The sequence below is a fragment of the Lontra canadensis genome, unplaced genomic scaffold, assembly GCF_010015895.1.
Source record: "Lontra canadensis isolate GAN:19392208 unplaced genomic scaffold, GSC_riverotter_1.0 scaffold15, whole genome shotgun sequence".
NCBI classification, from domain to species: domain Eukaryota; kingdom Metazoa; phylum Chordata; class Mammalia; order Carnivora; family Mustelidae; genus Lontra; species Lontra canadensis.
Window position 1 is genome coordinate 11914584 of NW_022631009.1, and position 20360 is coordinate 11934943.

The 20360-nt window shown below is 37.7% G+C and overlaps 1 protein-coding gene across 1 annotated transcript in view; it reads right to left on the bottom strand.

Annotated features, from left to right (window-relative positions):
- PKHD1L1 (PKHD1 like 1) overlaps positions 1–20360 on the bottom strand; it is a 162695-nt gene that overhangs the window by 28911 nt on the left and 113424 nt on the right. The window contains exons 59-68 of the mRNA XM_032858464.1: positions 18613–18786; positions 15178–15281; positions 13545–13674; positions 12414–12535; positions 10750–10840; positions 7398–7546; positions 7193–7315; positions 6497–6608; positions 6300–6416; positions 2441–2606 (exon numbers count right to left, since the gene is read on the bottom strand). Of these exons, the coding sequence (XP_032714355.1) occupies positions 2441–2606; positions 6300–6416; positions 6497–6608; positions 7193–7315; positions 7398–7546; positions 10750–10840; positions 12414–12535; positions 13545–13674; positions 15178–15281; positions 18613–18786 (1288 nt within the window). The remainder of the gene's footprint in view (positions 1–2440; positions 2607–6299; positions 6417–6496; positions 6609–7192; positions 7316–7397; positions 7547–10749; positions 10841–12413; positions 12536–13544; positions 13675–15177; positions 15282–18612; positions 18787–20360) is intronic.

Genomic DNA, 20360 nt, shown 5'->3' on the forward strand with positions numbered 1-20360 from the left:
GTTATACTATGTCATGATATATACTACAGGGAAATATGCCTTATTCTGAAGTTGTAACAACAAAATAATAGGGGAATTCTCAGAACTATTAGAAACTGTTTAGTATCTCTTTCCCTTTTTGCTGTAAGAGAGATATGAAGAGGTAAGCTGCCCCCCTACTGTACAATAATAGCTTTGGAGACAACTTGAATAACTATTTCTGTAGCCCATGAGTTCTTTGTGTTCAAGCATGTGAAGATGCTATTGTGAGCAAGTCTGCAGGTCGAGTACCCAGTGACACTTTTATATTAAGACTTAGGACTCTGTTTTTACTTCATGTCACAAAGAAACAGAGCCTGAAATGCAGATTTTTTAAAAAAGATTTTATTTATTTATTTGACACACAGAGAGAGATCACAAGCAGGCAGAGAGGCAGGCAGAGAGAGAGGGGGAAGCAGGCTCCCTTCTGAGCAGAGAGAGCCCCATGCAGGGCTCAATCCCAGGACCCTAGGATCATGACCTGAGCCGAAGGCAGAGGCTTTAACCCACTGAGCCACCCAGCTGCCCCACAGATTTTTGTTCAAGTGATTTACTGAAGGAATTTTCGCAAAAAAGAAGGAGAGAAGCCACATAAGACAACGGAAGGAAAACGAGATTACTGTGGTCTATGGACTAGCTTCATTCTGATCCCAGGGGGCACCTCTGGGTCATCAATTGCACCTAGGGTTGCTCCCATCTTGAGACAAGGTGGTTGGCCTTTTGTACTCCTGTATAAACTAGTCATCTTCCATGGGCTGCAAGGAGATGCTGTTAGGGAGGGTTTTAGCTATTCCTATTCGGCTAAGTGCAATTTTCTGGAAAAGAGAGCAACTGTAGGTTATTACTGGCCAATATTTAGAGCTTTGGGGGCCTGGGTGAACTTCTTCCCAATATTTAGAGCTTTGGGTAAAAAGGGATCTGGGAAAAGGCCAGCGCATCTTAATAAAAGCACAGAGCTCAAAGACATTCTATTTTAAAATGTGGTATTTTCTGAGGTGTCTGGGTGGCTCAGTAGGTTAAGCATCCAATTCTGGATTTCGACTCAGGTCATGATTGCAGGGCTTAAGATCGAGCCCCACATCTGGCTCTGCACTGGGCATGGAGCCTGCTTAAGATTCTCTCTCACCCTCCCCCCTCCCACTTGCATGATCTCTCTCTTTTCAAAAACAAAATAAAACAAAATAGTATTTTCTTCATGACCTAGGTATTAAAATTATGTATTACATCTGAAAGATCCAATGATAACTAAACAGAAGCTAATAATATTCTAGTGAGGAGAAGCTCTATTGAGCCAAAAAATACAGCACTTCCGTAATTACTAAATGAGGAGATGTGCAGTGGTCACCGAAACAAAATCAGATGAAGTCAAACTGTTGATGAAACACTGCATTTGTCTAAAGAGATGTCTATCTAATGAGACAACATTATTCCTCGTCTTCTTCCCATACTGAAAATGGTTCAAAGATGTCTCATAAAAAATGTATTTCCTCCAATCCTGTCTTACATCTGAATTCCTGGTCTATATGTTATCTTTTGGTCACACAATATATCCAATAAGAACAATGTTTCAATTAGTCTTTGCTGCGTAACAAAATACCTCCAAAGTTTAGTATTTAAACCATCATTTATTAGCTCCTGTTTCTATGGATTGGCAGTTTGGGCTTTGTTCATTTGGATAATTCTTCTGCTGGTCTCACCTGGGATTACTCCTTAGGCTACCATCAGTTTATGGGATGGATAGTCTAGGATAGTCTCACTTCCATGTTTGGTGGTTGGTGCTTGCCAGTGTTTGGGCTGGCCATTAGCTAGAGTACAGGGGGTGACTGGGCCATATACTTTCTAAAAAGTATAGCAGTTACTGGCTATCTTCTTTTAAGATTTAAGGTCTAAGTGGCTCAATTTCTAGAAATATTCTGACTCCAACTGACTTTTGTGATTGAAAAGTCACTGTTTGGAGTTTCTGCATCTTCTCAGTCACTGTGATTATAATGGCTGACATTAAATTTCAAAGTGCATGCTGGGGTGAGTGTGGTAAGATATTTGGAAAGCAACAGGAAACAAAAGAGGTAAGGAAAAGGGAGGAAAAGATAGAGGAATGTCTCTCATTTCTTATAACCATTAATGGAGAGAAACTAATGTACAACACACTTCTAACCTGGTCTCCATCTTTTATGATAGTATTACCTAGGATGCGTGGAAAAAAAAGTATGAGAAAAAATATATATATTAGAGCCTAGCTTCTTCAATTTAACTGAAAACACAGATGCATTAAATAGTCGTAATTTTCATAGTGCTGATTAAAATTTTACAGAAATTAATAGTTACTTTAATATAGCAACTTCCTCATATCTATGGCAGGGGAAAAAGAAACACAGAAAGCTATAAATATGAAAGAAAAAAAACAGACTTTCATATGTTGTACCTTATATCAGGCCTGTGTATGAATATTTTTGATTGTTCAGTAGTATCAACCAGCTGTATGTTCTTCACATGGATTGGATGCTGTAAATCTTCATTCAAAGGGTTAGTAATGAATACCACATTAGTTTCACCTGAACAAACATTCTTAAATCCAACAAATGTTGAACCTAAAACATAAATAACAGAATGGAGAAAGTGATAAGATCAGTTTCATTTCATGCATATTCCAGCAAATACATCATATAACACCACCTTGAACATAGAGCTCTTAGCTTATGTGGTGGACAGTCCACCACTATTCGTGTTAGATTGTTGCCTCCCTACATTAATACCATTGAATAGTCTTCTCATATCTTCTCTGAGCTTAGTTATGTGATTTGGTTTGACCAATGGGACAAGAGCAATTGTGATATAAGCAGATCTGAAAAGTGCTTGCCTATTAGGGCTCACTCTCTCTTGGTGCTCTTGGGGAATTCTGCGACTTCCAGCATGTGAATGAGCTCAGAAGACATATGGCCCCATCACCTCCCTTACTCTAGCTAATGGCCAGCCCAAACACTGGCAAGAACCAACCACCAGACACAGAAGTGAGACTATCCTAGACTATCTATCCCATAAACTGATGGCAGCCTAAGGAATAATCCCAGGTGAGACCAGCAGAAGAACTGTGCAAATGAACAAAGCCCAAACTGTCAATCCGCAGAATCAGGAGCTAATAAATGATGCTTTAAAGACCCTAAATTTTGGAGGTATTTTGTTATGCAGCAAAGACTAATTGAAACATTGGTTCTTTTGGCCTTATTGCATATATTGTGTGACCAAAAGATAAAATTTATTGAATTCAAATTTAATCTCCATTGTAATTAAAATCCAATAACTCAAAAATAGAAAAAAAAAAGCAAAAGGTGACTCCAAAATTCTTATATCAGTTATGTAATATCACCACCCTTTCTGGTGAAATTTTTTTCCTAAGATGATATTTTATGTACATCAATATGAGCCTTAGATGAATATTAATAAAATACCACAGTAGCAGACACTGTAACCTGTACAGATCTGCTTTACTGGCCCAGTGCACTGGGCACCTCAGCACACCCCCCCGTAAGTATTGACTGCCCACTACTCGCACCTGCCCCCTTTTCCAGAGAATTGTCCTTGACCAGATGACAATTCCCTCTCCTAAGAGATTCTGCACTCAATCCACCACCAAAGGGCTACTATGCCTAACCAACAACTGAACAGAAGGTCCCTTTGCCTCAAGAGGGGGCAACTAAACTACACAGCTCCCTGAGGTATCAAGAAAGAGCTTGACTCTAGCTGAGACGCTATCCTTGCTTAGCTCTGCTCATCCTACTTCCCTCACTCCCTTTCTTGTGAAAACACACCCTTCATAAACCACTTGCACGAGAATCCCATCTCTGGCTTTACTTTTAGACCATCTGATTTAGACAGTGAGTACCAGAAGTGGTCCTAGGATACAGGCTGTAATGATGCAATAATGAATTTAGCTCAGTTGCTGTCTGGATGAGAATGAGGATGCCCTTATTGAGGGTACGTGGAATACTGATAGCCCCTTGAAGCCCCTAGAAAGCTGTAACAATGAAATTGTAAAGATTTCACTCATGGTATCAGGAAACAAACTGAGGGTTGCAGGAGGAAGGTTAGGGTGATTGGGTTATGGACACTGGGGAGGGTATATGCTACAGTGAATGCTGTGAATTGCATAAGACTGGAGAGTCACAGACCTGCACCCCTGAAGCAAATAATACATTATGTGTTAATAAAAAAAAAAAAAGATTTCTCTCATGGTGGACTGGGATAATATCTAGGTGGAAGGAAGTGCTCTGGCTGGTACAGTAACTTTGGCATTTGAGGGGTAAAGGGGAAACAGTGGTTACAAAAAAACTAATAGTAGGTGACTATTGACTGTCACTGATGCTCTGAAGAAAGAATCAATCACAAATTCAAGGCAAACCTCAGGATCTGAAAACAAAACCAATGTAATATTCATAGAAGGTTGAATTCTCAGCCCTGGCAAGTCTCCTACATCAAAGACAGGGCTCTGATAGAAAAGGAATGGAACCTGAGTTAGGATGAGAATATAGGGAACATGAATTTGAGTCTTGAAACCCAGGGTTCCCCTTGAATGTTCCAGATCTGTATAAGTGGTCTGCTTCTCCCTTATTTCCCTTATTCTCCCTTATTTCCCTTATTCTCCCTTATTTCCAGATCTGTATAAGTGGTCTGCTTCTCCCTTATTTCCTGCCCCCTTTGTTGAAATCATGACAAGACCTCAAAAGAAAAGGCAAACCTTGCCTTTCTCGGGACCTGTCCCCATCTCCCCTTCTGGAAGACAGAGCAGTCAGTCCGGTCAAGTCTCAACATGGTCTGACCGGGGAAGTGATAAGCCTGCTATGGGATGAGAGGAATTGTATGCCAAAGGAACTTCAGTAACTAACATGTACTGACAGGAATCAGGAGTATATATATCTGAGAGCAAATTGTGATGGTGTTAGATCAAGGGGGAAAGAATACAAAGCTGAATAAGGGAGAGTATCACTACAGATGGGGGTATTCTCCTGGGCTGTTGTCATGGCTTTTCTAAGTTTGGAAAATATCATGTTCCACTTTATTTTTTTTTTAAGATTTTTTAAATTTATTTGACAGACAGATCATAAGTAGGCAGAGAGGCAGGCGTGGGGGAGGGGTGGAAGCAAGCTCCCTGCTGAGCAGGGAGCCTGATGCGGGGCTCGATCCCAGGACCCTGAGATCATGACCCGAGCTGAAGGCAGAGACTTAACCCACTGAGCCACTCAGGTGCCCCATCATGTTCCACTTTAAATGAAGTAGAATGGTAAGAACTTCCATGGCACACTGTAGGAGAAGGGGTCAAAGTCTCTGAAAAATGAAATATTGGAATGAGTCTATTATATAATGCCAGTGCATTTCAGCTCCACCTGGGGATGGCCTTGGAAGAGAGTGGCATGGGCAGATTCTACTATGGGATAGAAATTTAGGTAGTACCCAGGGTGACCCACTTTGTGTGAAGAGAGAAGTGGTGTGAGGTAAGGATAAACATAAAAAATGATTTAGCGGGCGCCTGGGTGGCTCAGTGGGTTAAAGCCTCTGCCTTCGGCTCAGGTCATGATCCCAGGGTCCTGGGATCGAGGCCCGCATCGGGCTCTCTGCTCAGCGGGGAGCCTGCATCCTCCTCTCTCTCTGCCTGCCTGTCTGCCTACTTGTGATCTCTCTCTCTCTGTCAAATAAATAAATAAAATCTTTTAAAAAAAAAAAATGACTTAGCTAATTAGTCAGGGGCCTGGAAAGAACAAAACCGGATGACTGGATAAAATGAAGACTGAGGAAAAAGCATGTGCTTGGAGTTCTGGGAGTAAGCACAGAGGGCATGTTAGTGATTACCAAAGAGTATCAACTATGGAAGAAGCACGAAATAAATAAATGAACAGGTGGGCAGAGCCAATAGATGTTACTAGCTCTTGGGTTATATGAATTTAAATTTCTTCTGTTGTAAAAAGAGATAATAATATATAACCCTACTTATATAAAAGGGTTTTTACGATTTATAGAAACTAACATTAAATCATTGTACCAGTGTTTCCTCTGCTGTTTTAGAAGGAAAATTAAATGTCACTTCTTTAACATATACAAATTTTGATAGGGAACCATTCTTGAAATTGACTGATGTCTGATTTCTTGGCTTTCCACACGGAGCAGATTCATATACAGATTCATTTAAATCATGATCTTTTTTTTACTAATAGTGAAACATTATTAGATATATTCTATATATTCTTTATAGAACTTAACAGTAAATTTGTCAAGACTATGTTTAAACTTGCCTGAGATATCCAGAAGGCCACTAATGGCATTGTAACTCATGAGCCCTGCATGGGGTTTCCGGGGTGCCATGTTATGTGCTGAAGCAAAGGTAGGCCAGCAAATCCCACTTCGCCCACCTTTTATAAAAGAAAGAAAGTTAATAAAATTTAAATATGCACTCACATGAACACCAAAATTAAACTTATAAAATTTTCACCTGATGGAGGTCTAGCACTCCGGTGGGCGGCAGAAAGTTCAATATTGGGATCATCATTAGTTAGGACATCAGAGCAATTAAATCCAGGGCTACTTCCAACAATTAATGAGCTCTATGTAAAAAAAAATTAAACAGTACAGTTTAAATGATAGCTTTTCCTCAAGGAAAATACAATAATGGATAATACTGAATTCCACCGTAGCAAAACACAACCTTGAAGTCTGAGGAAGGGGTTATTCATAAAGCCAAGATGAAAAGGATGTGACTTTATGCCTTAAGTGGAATGACCAACAAACTGGGAAGGGGAAACTAGGCTAGTAAATTATTATGTATAATGACATGTTATTATACATAATACATATTATACATTATACATATTTCTGTGACAGAAATATGCCCAGGGAACAGCAGGAACAAAAAGAGGAGAGAGTGTCAATATTATCTAAGCTAGTTCAGGAAAGGATTCGTAGAGGAAATGAAAATTTCACTACTTGTGGCAAGACTAGGGGGTGGTACACAAAAAGAAGTGAGGGGACCAGGGAGGCGAGGGAGGGATAGAGCACTTCCTGACAGAATATAATGAGAACAAAGGCAAGGAGGTTTGGACTCACCTGGCTTCGGAGTCAAGGAGATCAATCTTACCAGAACTTCACTGAATTTACCTTTCTCCTTACTGTGGCTGTGTTCATTTCTTACCTTAATCTGCACTGTTTTACTGGAAATTTTGTGAGATACAGAGGCTGGCATGTAAATCATTGAAGAAATGGCCATCCCGTTGTCAACCAGAGTCACATTATAGATATGCACACTCTCTGTAGTCTGCAAAACAACTTGTAGGTTACATAGTACAAAGTACAATCGTAAAACAAGATAAACAATCACCACCTTGGATCACATTTACCTGAAAATAAATTCCATAATCCCAGCATGTCCAAACGGTAAATCCCTGTATAAGAGAACACCCAGGAAGGCCATCTTGGTTCATATAAATACCATATAAACCTCCATGGGCTTCATTGTCAAACCACTTTTCCATGGGATTAGATTGACCTTGTAAGGGAACAGGAAAACAGGGAATTAACATTACAAGTCATGTCTTAGAGCTTTATAAGAAGTATCAGTTAAAGTTAATTTTTAAAATTAAATATATGAATCTTGTGCAAATTTTCACATGATAATTAAATATTGTTATGGCTCGGCCATTTATGGCTTACTCTACTCAGGATTTAATCTTATCTAATTTGTCCATTGACCGGTAGAATGACTGTATACTCATTTGCAAATTTTGCTTTAGTTGTTAGCACATTTAACTTACTATATCTGATTAAACACGAATTTCATGAGAAAGTGCGTGAAGTTTGGATTCAAAGAAGGCTAACCCTGAAACACAATGGTACCACCTGCTGTTTATAAAATGCTTCCCCTCCACATCTTTTTGTTGCTGGTGCCTCCCGGTCATCCCATTTTCAAGTGTCCCCTCCTCACAAGGCCTTCTCTCACTACCTGATTCAAAGTAGCACCTCGGTTCCTTCACATGGACATTAAAATGATTTTTATTTGAAATTGTATTATTCCTTATCATGAATTATCCATCTCCTCTTTCCTATTAGAATGCAAGCTGCATGAGAGAAGACACGGTGTCCACCTCCCTCACCACTGTATTCCCAAGGCCTAGCAGGTAATGCAGAGATGGGTGTTCAGTTAACCATCTGTTGAACTGATGTATGTATGACCTTGGAACATTGTTGAACCTTTTAGACCTGTTTCCTCAAATATAAAAAGTTCTAATGCCTAATTTAGAGTAGTCTCAAAATGAAATGAAGTAACCCCACCTGAAATGCCTCAATAAATGGAAGCTATACTCATTACTAACATGTAGGAAACCTGAAGTAGATTTTTTATGAAACTTTACTTACATCCAAATCAGATCAGCGATCTTAATAATTCCCTCCTAATCATGCACACACTGGAGGGCTCCCAATAAAGAGCAGATCACGCCCTGCAGTTTACTTGGTACCAGCTCTCTTGACCAAGTCTCCTGGTATCTTATTTCCTCCTCTCCTCTATTGAGTTTCCTTTCTTCCTAATACTTTGGGATTGAAATTTCACTTGTCAACTGCCTAGATTCTGTTTTGTTTTCTCCATAAGAAGCTGTTCACATGTCTCTCCCTCGGTTCCACATAGTGTTGCCCCTGGGGCCCCGTGTGAGTCATGGTTCCCTTCCTGGCCTCCCAGACTCCACTTACCTGGGAGGTTCACTGGATGGGTTGGTGTCCCATTCCAGGAACTTAAACCCACAATTCCTCAGTGTTCTCTCTTATTTCAATTTCTCTAAATCCTAAACTTCCTTATAAACACTCTCAATTATTTAGGAATATCAATATAGTCAGTGTAATATACATATTAGTAAATATTCATATTCACAGGTCATATTTTGACTTAAAAAATCCAGGACAACAATTCAAAGAAGTTGCAGAAAAATTACATATTTTAAAATCGTAGTCAAAGAAAACTTTTAAGCTCTTGGGAACTAAAATATTCAATAAGAGCATATATCAAGGAATCAGTTAAATTTGTTGGCAGTTGTTTTATTCCTTCCAAAATACATTCCAAAATGTATTTTACACAAGAATAAAATTAGCTTAAGCTCAATAATTTTTGAATTTACAGAAAAATGCTGATTTACAGAATTTACAGATAAAATGCTGATTCAGAGAATCTTAAAAATAACTATACTGAGATAAAAAAAAAAAACCCAGCTGTACAAGAGATATAAAGTTTTCAGAGAAAATCCCATTTCCTCTGAGTTTCTCAAGAGGTAAACCCTGCAGTTCTATTATTTTATTTTGATCTAATAATGCATTTACCTAGTTGGAAAACCAAAAGGTTATAAAAAGTTATACAATAATAAGTCACCGGTCACCCTGTTGCTGGTTTTTTTGTTTTTACACTTTGTGTCACTTTATATAAACACAAATAACCCTATATATTCCTATTTTCTTTCTTTTCTTCCACAAAACATACCATAAACAAAACAGTATTTTATATATAAACACATATATTTATACATAGTATACATATACATATACATTTATATATGTCATATAGTATGTATATATATGTACATATATATATATCATATAGTATGATATACACCATATCAGTATATATATGTATCTTCTTCTCTCTTTTTGAGCAGGGCCTGGTGTTCCACTGTCTGGCTTTATGTAACTAGTCCACTGTACTGGACACAAGGCAGCCTGCAGTTTCCTGCTAGCACACACAATATTGTGATGAATCACCTAGTTGACAAAACATTTTGTTAAGTGTTACAGAGGACAATGTTAGTTAGATTGCCAGAAGTGGAAATGCTGAGCCAAAAGCAGATGCTCCTATAATTTTGGCAGCTACTGTCCAATTCCCCTCTGTAGGGGTTATATTGTTTTGTCATTCAACTAGCAGTGGGGAAATGTTCTAGTTTCCCTAGCGTTGCCAAAAGAGTAGTTGTTAATTCTCAGTTAATTCTGGAGTTTGACTCCTCTAGTAGAGAGAAATGTATCTGAGAACTAGCTGTACATGTCCTTTGACTTTTTCATGCTTGTCGGTTTAAATGCACAACTAGTTTATTTATAATTTATAAATACAATTTTTATAATTTGTAAATAAATTTATAAATTATAAATTTATTCTTATCAAGAGGAAATATGCAATTGTGCCATATCCTGATAGACATGTATCTCTAAAGTGTTGCCTTTATGAAAGTGATAGTGGGATGAGGTACTCACTGTTCCAACACTGGCCATATCAAGAATTAAAGTGGCTGCTATAATTTTTGGATCATAAATATGCAAAATTATCTTTAAAATCCTATTCAGGAGTGCCTGAGTGGTTCAGTGGGTTAAGCGTCTGCCTTCAGCTCAGGTCATGATCCCAGGTCCTGGCTCAGTGAGGATTCTGCTTCTCCTTCTGCCCCTCCCCCTGCCGCCCTCCCACCCCTACTCATGCTCTCTCACTCTCTCTCAAATAAATAAATAAATTCTTTATCATTTTTAATAAATAAAATCTTTCTTAAAAAGTCTATTCATTTTTTCCTAGACTCAATGGTATCTTCAAATAATTTAGCTTATTAAGTTTTTTCAGTATCCTGGAGGAGGGGATATTACATACTGAGCTAACAAACAATGATTATTTCTTTCTAACAAATTTGGACAAGGTATTTCCTTGTTTTAGTGACTCTTTGCCAAAAGACTTACTTGAGCAAGGTTCACCATCAATGCGGTATCCCACCCTTCCAAATCCAGCCACGACATTATTTTGCAAGACTGTATTGGTCCCTCTGTTTATCTAGTACAGTGATAAGGAAAATGTTATGGGTCAGGCTATTACACAACTGTACAATGACAGCAAATATGCAGCATATATAGGAAAATTAATTATGACTACCCTTTGGGAGGAAAAATTAATTTCATTATTCAACCCACTCAAATTTACATTACAAATGTAGTATTGAAATTACCTTAGGTTTTTGGTGTAAAATCATCACGAGACACACCACCTTAGATTTCTTTAGAAAACTACATTAAAGAGATTTGTTATTTCAGTCACAAAAGCCACTGAGTATCATTCAAAATTATAAGCCATAGAACAAATTCCAGTATTATAGCAAGGTTAGTAGGATTTTATCACTCTTTGGCTATATTATGTTACCAATTTGATTTATTAAGAAAAAACTAAGGAAATTATAGTGGACCATAAGATTCAATAGAAGCACTTACTAGTTTAAATAAAATCTGCTATATTTAAAACTGGTTGAACATGAATGTTAGGTAGTCACTAAACAATTTTACTTTGTGAGCCCAGGCAAGGTGGCAAAAATGAAAAGTATAGAGCACAGAAGATTTAATTCTTGCCTCTGGTGTCAGCAAAACAGTCCAAATCTCAACTATTTAAAGTATTAAGCACCTTTATTTTTATATATTATGATAAGAGAACAGTAAAATGAAACTCATAAAAGTAAAATAAGTTCCTTTTCTTTCAAAAGGTACAGAAAATTCAAAGATCTGGAATTGATGCTGGATTACATTCTCACGTCTATAGGTAGGATGAAAGGAGAACACTCATAAATGTATACCAAGTTCCAGGCTTTCAGGTTTTACTTTAAGGTGATTATTAGTAGTTGCACAAAAACAAAACCTCACTCCTTATCCCATCTCCCAAAAGAGCTACTTTTTAAAATTCCTTTTGGCTCCTGTGGCATAAGTTAGTAGACTAAAAAGAAGGTGGAACCATATGTCCTCCAAACCCTTTTCCTGTACTTTCTGTTTGCTTGCCTGCGATCTCATCCTACACCAGAGGGCCTACAGTGATTGAAGAAACTTCATGGGAAACAAGAAGGGTCCAGTTAGTAATACCAGATAAAAGTAAATAAACTCACATAATCATAAGCATTTTAGACGAGAAAGGGATTTCGGAGATTCTGTAGTCTATCATTCTAGTTTTCCATATGACGAAGGAAACCAAAGTCAGAGTTAAGTAGTAGTATATGTAAGCCATTCAGTCAATTAGCAGCAGAGAGACCCTACACCAGAACTTGGAAGTAAGTGACAATTAAGGTTGGAAAAGCAAGGAAATAAGAGAACTATTTAAACCACTGGACATCAACACAAAGAAAAATTCGATGGCTGTGGGAGCTCACATCATCTCTCAAGGAAGTTTGCTCACTCCCTTCATTAGCTCATTTTATTAATTCACCAATCCTTATCTAAAGAGGAAACAGTTTTCAATAACATTTGGAGACTTACAGCTTCTACAGAATTTATATTCTGTGGTATATAATCTGTAAAGAAATTACAAATTATACTTTAGGAGACTCTTATAAAATTATGTCATTATTTTATATAGTTATAAGTCACCCTACCTCAATTGCTGCATGCCAGAGCGTTGAACTTAAATCTCTTCTGTTTTGATAGGTTCCTGGCCAAACTGAGAGTGCAACCAAGTTCCCACAAACTCTGTTGGCATCCCCCCATATTCTGATGCCTGCAAGAAGGTGAATAAAACCCCCCAAAGTACATACAGATTTGTAATGAGTACTATAGGGGACATCTTCTGTGTTCCCATGAAATCAGTTTTTCTAGTTTGAGCCTGACAAATCAACCTCTTAAATTTCAGAGTATGTCCTTTGAACTCAACCTCTTTAATAGACATGGGGAGTTAGGAGAAGGGAGTTGGGGGAAATTGGAAGGGGAGGTGAACCATGAGAGACTATGGACTCTGAAAAACAATCTGAAGGGTTTGAAGAGGTGAGGGGGTGGGAGGTTGGGGGAACCAGGTGGTGGGTATTAGGGAGGGCACGGACTGCATGGAGCACTGGGTGTGGTGCAAAAACAATGAATACTGTTATGCTGAAAATGAATAAAAAAAATAGTCTAACTGCCTTAGACTCTTCTGGGGTGCCTGTTAAATATGTGGGTTCCATATATGAGACCCCACCTCAGATTTTAACAAACACACACATCAATTTCATATACATTAAATGAGTTTGTATTATGCTTTGTACAGATATTCAAGAAAGGATAACCTCCTTACATCAAATCCAAGTACCATTAAATAGTAACCTTTACTTGTTATTTTGATTTTCTTTATTTTGATTGATAGGTGAGGAGTATTTTAAATGTCATAGTAAAAAATGTCATAGTAATTTAAACTACTGGTGATTAGAAAATTCACACACGATCATGGTCTGGTAAATAATTCTTCTACAGTTGTACTGTCCAGTACGATAGCCATAGCCACATGTAACAACTTAAATGTAAAGTAAGTATGATTAAATTAAGTACAATTAAAATTAAAAATTCTTGTTCTTCAATCATAGTAGCAACATTTTAAGTGCTCAGTGGCCACATAGGGTTTAGTAATTACCATATCAGTACAGATAGAGGCCACTTCCATTCTTTGAAAACAATCAACTGGACAGCATGGCTCTAGAGTCTTCAGATAAGATTGTCTCAGAAAGCACATTATTTGGACAAAAATATTATTATACTACCTTCCCCCACTGTAAAGTGAATGATGTTGTCCTCTATGTCCAATCCATCTGTCTCAAACACACCAATTGCTGGGGAAAAGCCATTGTGAAAGGCACAGCCTCGAATATAAGATGAGCCACGTTCTCGAATCTATGAAACATCAGGATTCAGTGAACATTTTAAAATAAAATTAAAATGTATTTAAAGAAAAAACTTGAAGTAGGTGATTTTCAAAGACAAATCTTGATAAATAAAATACTCAGAGAAAGACAATTATATGATCTCTCCGATAAGAGGAATTTGAGAGGCATGGAGGTGGGGCATGGAGGGAAGGGATGGAAAAAAAGAAACAAGATGGGACTGGGGAGGGAGATGAACCATAAGAGACTCTTAATCTCAGGAAACAAACTGAGGGCTGCTGGCGCGGGGAGAGGGATAGGGTGGATGGGTTATGGACATTGGGGAGGGTATGTGCTATGGTGAGTGCTGTGTAAAGTGTGTGTAAAACTGTGTAAAAAAACTGTGTAAAGCGTGTGTAAAGTGTGTAAAACTGATGATTCACAGACCTGTACCCTTGGGGCAAATAATACATTATATGTTAATAAAAAAAATACTCAATTCATGTTCCATGAAAAAATATGATTTCCCTGTAGATCTTTTAATCCTGGGAAATTTCCATATATCTTCAATTTATGATTAAATAAAACAAAAATGCAGATTTAAATGCAGATAAAAATTCTGAAGTACTTTTCTTTGCCTTTGTATTTCTATCATTATCTATAAAATACTAAGGAGCTAAAAATTTTTTTCAGAATAGTTTATTATATGATGAGCAGGGAATTTTTTTAATTATAAAAGTTAATACTCTAAGCAGGAGGTTATAATTGAAAGGTCTGTAGGAACCAACCAATGAGTAAGTTTGGGGCTGTAACCTCAAACCTGCAAGACTATTTTTTATTTTCATAAAAAAATATGTTCTCTCTCATTTTTTCTTCAACCACAAGCCTTATAAGCACATTTATTTTTCCACTTTTGACAGAAGCATGGATATACAGATAAGGTTTTCATTTGAGAAATATAAGCAATACTCACTTTGTTCAATAGAAACTATTTATAAAGAGTTTTGATCACTGCAAAATAAAGTGGAATTATGAAATTATATCATAGAGCTTTAGTTATTTTACATCTGTGCTCTTTTTTTCTGTTTTTTTTTTTGTTGTTGTTGTTGTTTTTACTGATTTTAAATAAATGTGTGAAATGGGTAAGTCAGATGCTGCTATGAGTCTAAAAAAGTTGATGGAAAATGTATCAAAGAAAGTTTTATTAGATCATCATCTTAGAAATTCTAAGATATTGGGGAGCCTGGGTGGCTCAGTGAGTTAAAGTCTCTGCCTTCAGCTCAGGTCATGGTCCCAGGGTCCTGCGATTGAACCCCGCATGGCATCAGGGGATCTCTGCTCAGTGGGGAGCCTGCTTCCCTTCCGCTCTCTCTGCCTGCCTCTCTGCCTACTTGTGATCTCTGTCTGTCAAATAAATAAATAAAATCTTAAAAAAAAGAAATTCTAAGATATGACTTTTTAGTAAAGTTAAATGAAAATAAAATCAAAATCAAAATATTTTATTTTGAATATATGCAAAAATTCAAGTACAAACCTGTCCTAAGTTAAGAAATGTTACAGCGTATCTTGGATCTGTGCTATCCCTGAAGCCTTCTTGACCACCGTGATAAAATTCCACATTACTTATCCTTGCATTTCCTGTCAGGGTAGGGAGAGAAGAGTGACAACATTTTTTTTTCTTGACCCACAATAAAAATTTTTGAAAATCTACACGAGTTGTAATTTTCCAAGTCACAAATTTGCTTTCAACTTTTTCATGGATATCTCATTCATTCTTCTTTGCTCCTTTAATCCAAATCAGGCAGTGTTTCTGAACTTTTTTTTCACTGCCCCCTACAACAGTCTCTTTAGACTATTTTCCCCAACAGCCTCCTCTCCCCATGGAATTTCAATACCTCAGCTATACTACATATCTCTTAATGTATGGTGGCTCTTTGGAGGGCCACAAACTATTGCTCATATAAATTTTTCTGTCCTGGGACTCCTGGGTGACCCAGTTGGTTGAGTGTCTGCCTTGGGATCAGGTCCTGGGATGGAGCCTGTTTTGGGCTCCCTACTCAACTAGGAATCTGCTTCTCCCTTTCCTTCTGCCCCTCCCCCTTCTCATGCACCTGTATGTTCTCTCTCTTCCTTGCTCACCGTCTTTCTCTCCCTTAAATAAATAAATAAAATCTTAAATAAATAATTTTTTTTTGTTCTGCAAGAATCAGTTTTCCTCCCTTTGGTAGTGATACTGTTCCTGTTAGAGAAGCATGACATAAAGCTCAAGACATAATTTACCTGACAGTTGAGTTTTGATGTTCTAAAGAGATTTGAAGGGCATTATCTTTACATAATCCTTTCCAGAATATGCATTACCAAGTATCTGCTCATCAGTTTGTCATAAGTACTACTGAGGTGACAAGAGGCAATTTCATAGATTGGTAAAAACAGTGAGAACAATCCATGAGAGAGTACTCTGTGCCAAGGGCTGTACTAAGTGCTTAAAAGGCAATTTGTGAATGAATTCTCATACAACGTCCTGGAGGCACAGAGATTCATGGCTGGTAAAAAGCAGTAGGGGATATTCCTCGTTCGAAAAACTGATATTTGGGGCGCCTGGGTGGCTCAGTGGGTTAAAGCCTCTGCCTTCGGCTTGGGTCATGATCCCAGGGTCCTGGGATCGAGCCCCGCATTGGGCTCTCTGCTCAGTGGGGAGCCTGCTTCCTCCTCTCTCTCTCCCTGCCTCTCTGCCTGCTTGTAGATCTCTGTCTGTCAAATAAATAAATAAAATCTTAAAAAAAAAGAAAAAGAAAAACTGATATTTAACAAAATGTGTTGGAGAGGAATTACTTTGTACTAGAAGGGAAAAGCCTGTCTCAAAATCAATGAGCCAGCAATTGGATACACGGCGGAGAACATAATACTAAGATTGAGACAGAGAAGAAATGGTTACTACAGAGTATCTGGCCCTACAAAAGCCGTAGGTGTTCATTAACATCACTAAACAATTTACAAGAAGCAAGGAAAGGTTGTCATAGGAACAGGTCCATCATGGGATCTGAAGTGGATTAGTATCCAAGGTCAGAGCAATTTGATCCCTCTAATAATCTATCTAACTTTAAAAGGGGACAATATCTCTGCAGAGCACTATGAGGATTAAATGAGATAATATGTGTTAAATCCTTAGTACAGTGCCTGGAATACCATATGATCATCATTACTATTACCATCATTAGTTAAGCTCCTGTTGACAAATAGGTAGAAGCTATAGTGGGATGGCTGCTTGCTCAATATAAAGGTTTTCTGAAATTAGAGCTGTTGCAAAATGCAATAGACAGAATTATGAATGAGGACCTGCTAAAACATTACAAGTAAGAATAAATGACTGGCTCCTGGTACCCAGACTGTGGGATCTAAACACCAGCTTCCAATAAAAAAAACAGCATTACTTGGAGGGATGACTTATTTCCAGGCTCAGAAAAACAAAAACCATATATTTTTCATAACAGAAAGTGAAGAAGTTGATGAAACCTAAGTCAAAAGGCAGAGGCATCAATATGAAGATGTTCTGAAGGTCACTGATGGGGCACTTTCATTTGTCAATGGTAATTGGGCATTTCTAAAATGAGGCATATATGAGCAATGGCATATTATTCAGTCATAAGAAGAAAGAACTCTCACCACTTGCTACAATACAGATGGACCTTGAGGGCATTTTGCTAAGTGGGGTAATCAGAAAAAGACAAATACTATATGATGCTTATACGTAGACTCCAAAAAGGCCAAATGCATAAAAGCAGAGAGTAGAATGGTGGTTACCAGGAGGTAGGGTGGTGGTGGGGGGTGGAATTAGAAAGATGTTGATTAAGTGTACAAACTTGGAACTGGTGGAGAAATAAGACTTGGAGATCTAATGTAAAACAGAGTGGTTACAGTCAAAAATACTGTATTATAAACTTCAGAGTTGCTAGGAGACCAGATCTTAATTGTTCCTGCCACAAAAAAAACATAATGTGACATGATAGAGATGTTAGCTGACACTACAGTGGTAATCATATTGTGATATACAAATGTATCAAAATAAATACAGTGTATACCTTAAACTTACACAATGCTGTATGTCAATTATATTTCAAGAAAAAAATATATGCAGTTGTTTCAAAATAACCCAGGGGCTTGAAGAGAGTGGGTGGTAATACAGTTGAAACAAGATTGACCAAAGTTGATCACTGTGGTAACTAGTGACGGGTACACTGGGATACGTTATACATCTCTCTATGTTTGAAAATTTTGTATATGTTTTAAATTTTCCCTCAAACAAAAATAACAGACCTATCGTGCTTTTTATAAACAACTTCTGTCTGGGTGAGAGGCTGGGCTAGCTGTCACCTAAGGTCATTGTTAATTTGATAATTCTTACTGTCTGTGAAGATAAAATGAGTAGAAAAATATTACAGATTTGCTTTTGGAGCAATGGAACTTTTGGATAGCTTACATAATCTCTCTCCAGGAAGATTATTCTGTGTTAAAAACAAGAAAACCAGCCCAAATTGAGAGCTGATTATGTTCAACCCAAGTTACCAAACAAAGACTGAATTTACAGTTCCTCTCCTGGAAATGGAATCTTAAACCAGTCCATCAGGAATCCCCATATCAGCACTAGTTAGGGAATGTGCCTGATTAGCCCCTGCCACCCCTAAAGGGAAGTAACCTTGTAATAACCAGTTTGCTTTTTTTGCCTAGTATACCTCCCAGGTTCCTGTTCTCTTCTGCCTATAAAAGTCTTTCATTTTGCACAACTCTTTGGAGCTCCTTTTTATCTCCTAGATCGGATACTGCCTGATGCATGAGTCACTGAATAAAGCCACTATGATCTTCAAAATGTACTCACTGAATTTTTTAACACAAGTGATCGTAAAAAAGAAGTGTAATTTAAGAAATGACTGAACACAGAAGAGACTGTGCTATATTCCAAATTTGTACCAACCTTTAAACGTCATCATATTCTGAGTGAATGAGCTGACCAGGACACGTGCGCCGAAAGATTCCTTGAACCAACCTGGATAATCTTCACCAAGTATTTTGATGTTCCTACTCAGTATCCCAACATCAGCTGCTAATGTATAGCTCTGATCTGTTCCAGGAACATGGTATCTTTCAGCTGCAACAGAAGGACAGGGAGATTATTACCAATGCTGAAAAACACCTGAGTTTATTATTTCCTTTGTAATTCACAGGCTACGTAACTTTCTTTCTTTCTTTTTTTGTGTGAATTTTCTTTTTTTAAAATTTTTTTTTATTTATTTTATATCTTTTCAGCGTAACAGTATTCATTGTTTTTGCACCACACCCAGTGCTCTATGCAATACGTGCCCTCCTTAATACCCACCCCCACCCCTTCAAAACCCTCAGGTTGTTTTTCAGAGTCCATAGTCTCTCAGAGTTCACCTCCCCTTCCAATTTCCCTCAACTCTTTTCTCCTCTCCATCTCTCCATGTCCTCTGTGTTATTTGTTATGCTCCACAAATAAGGGAAACCATATGATAATTGACTCTCTCGGCTTGACTTATTTCACTCAGCATAATCTCTTCCAGTCCCGTCCATGTTGCTACAAAAGTTGGGTATTCATCCTTTCTGATGGAGGCACAATACTCCATAGTGTATATGGACCACATCTTCCTTATCCATTCGTCTGTTGAAGGTCATCTTGGTTCTTTCCACAGTTTGGCTAATATTCATGAATTAGATTTGCATGCTTAAACATACACAGGTAGCCGAATGAAATTATGATATCTTTTGTTTTTATTTTTTTTTCTTTCTAAGTTTTTATTTAGATTTCAGTTAGTAAACATGCAGTATAATATTGGTTTGGGGTGCAGAATTTAGTGATTCAACACTTGTATACAACATCCAGTGCTCTTCACAAGTGCCCTCCTTAATTCCTGTCCCCCATTAAAGCCATCCCCATGACCACCTCCCCTCTGGTAACCATCAGATTCTCTCTAGTTAAGACTCTTTTTTTGGTTTTCATGTCTTCTCCCCCCACCAAGTTTATTTGTTTTGTTTCTTAAATTCCACGAATGAGTGAAATCATACGGTATCTGTCTTTCTCTGATTGACTTATTTCACTTAGCACAATATATATCTCTAGCTCCATCCATATCATTGCAAATGGTAAGATTTCATTCTTTTTGATGGCTGAGTAATAATCTACTGTGTGTGTGTGTGTGCATGTGTGTGTGTGTGTGTGTTTATTCCACCTCTTCCTTATCCACTTGTTAGCTGATGGACACACTTGGGCTCTTTCCATAATCTGGCTATTGTTGGTAATATAGCTATAAACACTGAGGAGCTTGTATCCCTTTTAATTAGTATTTTTGTATCTTTTGGGTAAACACCTAGTAGAGCAATTGCTGGATCATAGGGTAGTTCTATTTTTAACATTTTGAGGAACCTCTATACTGTTTTCCAGAGTGGCTGATCCCTTTTCTCCACATCCTCACCAACACATGTTGTTTGCTGCGTTGTTAATTTTAGCCACTCTGACAAGTGTGAGGTGATATCTCATTGTAGTTTTGATTTGTATTTCTCTGATGATAAAGGGTGTTGAGTATCTTTTCATGTGTCTGTTGGCCATTTGTATCTCTTCTTTGGGTGTTAAGTTTGATAAATTCTTTATAGATTTTGAATACTAACCCTTTATCAGAAATGTCATTTGCAAAAAAAAAAAGAAAG